This window comes from Otolemur garnettii, unplaced genomic scaffold, assembly GCF_000181295.1.
Source record: "Otolemur garnettii isolate 467f Iridium unplaced genomic scaffold, OtoGar3 scaffold00294, whole genome shotgun sequence".
Lineage (NCBI taxonomy): Eukaryota > Metazoa > Chordata > Mammalia > Primates > Galagidae > Otolemur > Otolemur garnettii.
In genome coordinates, this window is record NW_003852689.1 from 678525 (window position 1) to 684800 (window position 6276).

The 6276-nt window shown below is 45.2% G+C and overlaps 1 protein-coding gene across 2 annotated transcripts in view; it reads left to right on the forward strand.

Annotated features, from left to right (window-relative positions):
• Window positions 1-5736, forward strand: part of RNF185 (ring finger protein 185) — a 42630-nt gene extending 36894 nt beyond the window's left edge. For both annotated transcript variants that reach the window (XM_023508942.1, XM_012813732.2), the window contains exons 6-7: window positions 758-875; window positions 3301-5736. In XM_023508942.1, coding sequence (XP_023364710.1) covers window positions 758-875; window positions 3301-3398 — 216 coding nt within the window. In that variant the 3' untranslated portion in view covers window positions 3399-5736. The remainder of the gene's footprint in view (window positions 1-757; window positions 876-3300) is intronic.
• The last annotated feature ends 540 nt before the right edge of the window (window positions 5737-6276 follow it).

Sequence of the window (6276 nt, forward strand, 5' to 3'; positions counted from 1 at the left end):
GCTATTTTTTGGTTGCAGCCATTATTGTTTGGCAGCCGGGCTGGATTCGAACCCGCCACCTTAGGTGTATGTGGCTGGCACCTTAGCCGCTTGAGCCACAGGCGCCAAGCCGGCACAAGAGTTTTTATTGTGTTACTGCATAAGTCAGCATAATGGTTGGTCCTTTGAGAGCACATACAAGATTTTGATCTTGACTTACATTGTTGGCTAGAGTGCTAACATTTTTGCTATCACAGATAATGTATACCTTGTTTTGGGGTGGTGCCTGTGGCTCAAGGAGTAGGGTGCTGGCCTCATATACAGGAGGTGGTGGGTTCAAACCTGGCCTCAGCCAAAAAAACTGGAAAAAAAAATTGTGTACCTTGTTTTGATGCTCCCTTGTAATTGGGCATAGGGGTAATAGCCAATGTTGCTACTATAAAGCACATAAAAAATGTTATTGCCTAATGTGGGACTCTGGAAAAGAACTTGGAGCCCTAAGAAATTGACCTGTGTGAATAGTTCACGTTGGGTCAGAGCCAGTGCTTCTGTTCCATTCACAGATCCTTAGCTGGGAGCTAAGGGTAGAAGGATAGAAAGGCTGCCAGAGTTCCTCTGCTTTGGGGTCTAGAGGGAAGGAGAAGCTGGAAACATGGCAGACAGTAGTAAGGAGAGGCAGATACCACACGCAAGATGACACAGGATGTATGTTGTACTTGACAGGCACAGGAGAAACCTACTTGTTTCCCCTCCTCTTAATTTCATTTCTTCCTCATAGGGATTTCAAGGATTTGGATTTGGAGATGGTGGCTTTCAGATGTCTTTTGGAATTGGGGCATTTCCCTTTGGGATATTTGCCACAGCATTTAACATAAACGATGGGCGGCCTCCTCCAGGTAAGGCCCTATTTCCTTGAGAAATCAGGAAGATATTTTAGTAATTCTGCTTGAAAGCTTGTAATTCATCAGAATATAAGTTACAGGTAATTGTCACTACTGGGATTATCAGCCTTTTCATATATATATTTACATATATAAGATATATATAGATAGATATATAGATATTTCTTTTTTTTTTTTTTTTTGAGACAGTCTCACTCTGTTGCCTCAGGCTGCAGTGTTATGTCATCAGTCTAGCTCACCTCAAACTCCTGCATTCAAGTGATTATCCTGCCTCAGCCTCCCCAGTAACTGTGGGACTACAGGTGCCCATTATAATGCCTGGCTAGGTTTTCTATTTTTAATAGAAATAGGGTCTTGCTCTTGCTCAGGCTGGTCTCAAACGCATGAGCTCAAGTAATCCTCCCAGTGTTAGGATTACAGGTGTGAGCCACCATGCCTGGTACAAAATATCTTAAACTATATGGGGCCGGCAACCTACTCCTTGAGCCACAGGCACCACCCCATCTTAAACTGTTTTTAGGTCACTGAGACTTAACAAGTATTAGACACATACGGAACGCTTTCTATTACAAACTCAGGGGATCATCACAACCCTATAGAAAAGGTATGTGATTAGCCCCATTTTACAGATCAGAAAATGCTTAGTAATATTTACCAAGACATACCTCATGTCTATGAAATAAAAACTATAAACTATGTCTAGCTGAGAAAAAGCCTGATTCTGTGCATGTACCCCCACCTTAGACCATATTGAGTCACGGAAGGGCAAGGCATCCCACAAGGAGTCAGGACATCTCTGTTTTCTGGCATCTCTATCTAGCTTCCTTCAAGACATGCATAAGGCTGGTCCCAAGCCTCAGGTCTTAGGGAACTATGCCTAAGTCTGCCACCTGCTTTTGTGTTTCTCCCTCTACCTGCCTTAGAGTGTCAGCTGTATTCACTGTAGAGCAATGCAATAAGGTGAGTGCCCTATACTCATTGACAGTCTGACACCTGAACCAGGATCCTTACAATGGAGCCTCCACAGAAGCCATGATCATTTGAGCTCTGCTTATGCTCATTGGAACCTGGACACTGGGCACGGTATAGGGTACAGAAGTGAATAGTCCCTGATTCTGTCCAGGAAATTATACCTAGAGACAGTAACCCAGTCCTGGATCATCCCAATTGTACCCTTCCCCACCCTGACCCTTGGCACATAGCAGGTAATCTATTGTCTTTATTGTCTGCCTGCCTGAATCAATTAGAGCACCCACTGAGAATATGAACAATAAGAGATCTTGGGAATGCCTTTCTTTCCTTGCCTACCTCAAAAGTTTCTCCTTTGTTCACATGTTGTTTTCTTAGAGGTAGAAGACCCCAAAGGGCAGGGCGTACTCTTTCCTCAAGGAAGGACAGATCCAGCTGGGCACCCATAGCTCATGAGTAGGGCGCCAGCCACACACAATAAGCCCGGTGGGTTCGAGCCCCACCCAGGCCTGCTAAACAACAATAACAACTGCAAACAAATAGTCCCAGCTACTTGGGAGGCTGAGGCAAGAGAATCACTTCAGCCCAAGAGTTTGAGGTTGCTATGATCTGTGACGCCACAGCATTCTAGGGAGGGGGACATAGTGAGACTCTGTCTCAAAAAAAAAAAAAAAGGACAGATCCCTGTGAAGATAGCAGGAACCTGCTTGGTAGGTTCCTCCTTCTAACCTAGTCCAGGGCTCACTCACCCTAAATTCCCCAGTTAAGCAGAGTTCTATAGCTAAGCGAGACTCTGAATCGCTTTATCCCCCACCACAATCACCATTTTCCCTTGACATGTTTGCTACAATTTGCCCATCCTGGATGTAGATTCTCTTATACTCCCTCCCCCAAAGTCAGGACAGAGAACTCTAAATTGCAGCTTTTTTCAAAGCAGAGAGAAGTAGAGACCTGGATTCTCACCCCATTTCTGCCTCTACCTTGGTATACCTTGTATACCTGTCTGGGGTAGGCTAGAGAACACGATTATAGAGCTTGCCACTAACTCACGAGCCATGAGATCTTGGGCACATCATACTTGTGCTTTAGCTGCTGCTTAATATCCACCAAGTAATAACATGTGTAAAACACTTAACTTACAGAAGATGTGTAACAATCAGCTTTTCTTTTACTATTTCCTCCAACAGTTTCCTCTTAGTCAATTGGTTTATTTGCACATGTGGGCTAAACCTTTTCATGATAAATTGGAAACCCAGCCTCATTGTTATATTGTTCAACATGTATTTTTTGTCTTCCCTGATATTATTTGGGGTTCGGAAATCTTTTTTAGTGTCCAGGATTCTGTTGTCATAGAAAACAGATAAGGTCTAAGGCTCTCAAATTCTGGGCTGAATGGATACTCTGCCCAGCTGTAGGATTCTCACAGCCTTTCTTCTTCCTGTCTCTCCAGCTGTTCCTGGGACACCCCAGTATGTGGACGAACAGTTCTTGTCACGCCTCTTCCTGTTTGTGGCCCTGGTGATCATGTTCTGGCTCCTTATTGCCTAATCCTGGGTCTCTGCCTGCACCTATGGCAGGGCCTCTAGACTGGTGACATGCCACCCCCACTCCTGGTGTTTGGCTTCCTGGATAATCCTGACCTCTGGAACGAGTGGGATCAATAATACATCAAGGAGTCTTCTCCATCAGAGCTTTGGAACTCAAGACCAGATGACAAGGACCCCATTGTCAACCACTGCTGTAAACACCCTACTGTAACTTCAAGCCTTGGCATTGAGTCCTCTCTCATGGATGACGGCATGAAATCTTATTGTAGCCAGCTCGGCAGGCAACTCTGCACGCAGCTCTGCACAGGGAAGAGATGGAAATAGAGAAACTGCCAGAGTACAATTTCATCTGAGTTTAATAGTACAAAAACAAAAAGATGAGCCAAATGGTATTTGGAAACTTTCTTTCATCTCTTTTAATACCCCTTGATAAGTTGCCTCCAAAGCCAGTGGGGGCTCCTTATACAGTGATGTTCCCCTTCCAAACTCCCCCTCTTTTTCCTCAGCAGAGATGCAAGAGATGCAAGAACTTACTATCCCATAAAGATCATAACTGCAGCCTCTAAAGCTGGAGTCATATAAATTCAACAGAGAACCAAAGATCCCTTAATGGCTCTGAGCCATGCTGCTCAGTGTTTTTGGCCCCAGAGAGCAGCTTGAATGTCCTCCTAGTTTCCTGGCATAGATTATCCTTGGTAAGACGTGGCTTCACTCTCAGGTTTCCCATCAGCTTTCCCTATAAAACTATGTGCACCTGTGTGTCTCTGCCAGCAAGCAAACCGCCTAGACTACTGCTAAAGCCAGGACTGAGTGCTACACATTAGGAAAGGTCTGGAGCCAGGACTGAGTGCTACACATTAGGAAAGGTCTGGAGTCAGGTTTTGGTGGGATTCAGAGCTCTGATGCAGGGACTGCAGAGGCTCAAGTGCATCTTCTCCCAGAACCCACCCAGAGGAAACTGGGGACTTTCTCAGGTCAGCACAGCTGCATAGTGAAGACCTCCATCCTCAGAAGCCAAATTGTCTTTTGTGAAGTGGTAGGGGAAAGGGAGGCCTACTCATACCCTTGTTTTTGGTATGACTTGATGGATTCCCCTGAAACTCCTTTTACATGTGCTAAAACCAGGCATGCATGGGACTCCCATACAAACCCCATATGATTTGTAAAACCATGTAGCAAGCGGCTTAGGGAGTCCCAGCATAACGGTCCATGATCTTCCTTTCTGTGGAATCCAGAGGAAATTATTCGTCCCAAGTCCTTGATTTGTTTTTCAATTTTATAGGCCCCTTTCTCTGAATCTTATCAAAGGAGTGTAGTGCCAGGCAGATAGGACAGTTCATCTGGTGGAATGGTTCTTGCTCTGCCTGCCAGTCCTCATCCAACCTCCTGGAGATCCTAAAGGTGGGAGGAGATGACTTCCTCTGAGACACTGGTCCTGGCTAATCCCCAGCAATAGCCAACAAATGTTAAGAAGCCCTCCCTAGTGCTTTTTCCCAGATAATGGCTTTGCATACTTTGCAGCAACAAAGACGTTGAGGAAGATGAAGGAAACTCTCCTCTCTCTACAACCCCCATCCTATTTCCTTTGCACCTATCTATACCAGAGTTCAGTGTTTAAACAAAGTATAAAGTATTGAATAGGAGGTTCGTTTGCCGAATCCACTGATAGGAATAAGCCATCAGCTGTACAGTGTGCCTGATGGGTTTTAAACAGTCTTGGGCACCCACTCAAGAGTGCTCTTTTTATCACCTTGTGGAAATCCCCAAAGTCAGATTGGCCCCTGGAGTTTCTTTGCCCTAGAGAAAAGTAATGGGATTCCCTCAGTACAGTGGCCCCTACTATTAGAAGAGAGGACTTCACTCAAATGCGCCCAGCAGAAATATGTTTCCAGAAGAAAGATTAAAGAACTGTGGGTAGGAAGATGAATCATTTGGACTCTGCCACAAAATGACATGAGCCCAGGAGAGCTCCACCAACAAAGGCATCCTTGAAACCTGTTAGCAAAACCAGGATGGCCATATGCCCTTTGATTTTCAAACCTTTTAGGCCTCCACTAACCTGCGAATTACTGGGGCAGAAAAGCCGACTTGGGACTGCTGACTTGCGCCCCTGGTCCCACCCCTAGGCAGGTTCACCACAAATCGCTCTGCCAAGACAACTTTCCTTTCTTTTGTGTGTGTTCTCAGCCTCTACCCTCCTTATGCCACCCTTGTGGACTTGAACCAGGTCCTGACCACAGTCAGAAAATAATATGTACAATGGCACACCTTAACTAGTCACTAATTTTCACTGTTGTGAAAGTGATTTGATTTAGGATTAAACAAATGGTTTTACATTACTGTGAGCTTGGACTTCTTGTCTGTGCCACGGACAATGAACAGGTGGGGAGAAGTCACACTGGTCTGGTTTCTGGGAAGCAACTGTGACTTCTTGGTAATGTCTCACTGAGGATGAAAGTCTTCAAACAGCCATCAGTAATTAAAGATGAGAAGTATAGGCTGGAGCCCTAGCTTCATACTGTAGCCCTGCCCAAGGTGTAACCTGTTCAACAGGCAGCAGTCCTGATCACCAACCAGTCCTGATAGGTGCATAGAATTCCTAAGCTTGTCAGTGAAAAGCTGCCATAATGGAGCTTAGCTTATAGCCCATCAGAGACTTTAGGATAATCAGTTACTCATTGTTAGCCTCTCCATATGTTCAGTGATAAGGCAATGGGCCCTGATCTAAGTCCTTTCCCCGGAGCAGAAGATGTGCCCCTCATCGAGCAGGGTGTGATATAAGGTGAAATGTTGGTGAGGTTACTAATCTGGCCCTGCCTAGGCTCCCCAACAAATCAGAGCTATAGGTCATTCCTCTGAAAAGAGTTCTTTTCTTCCTC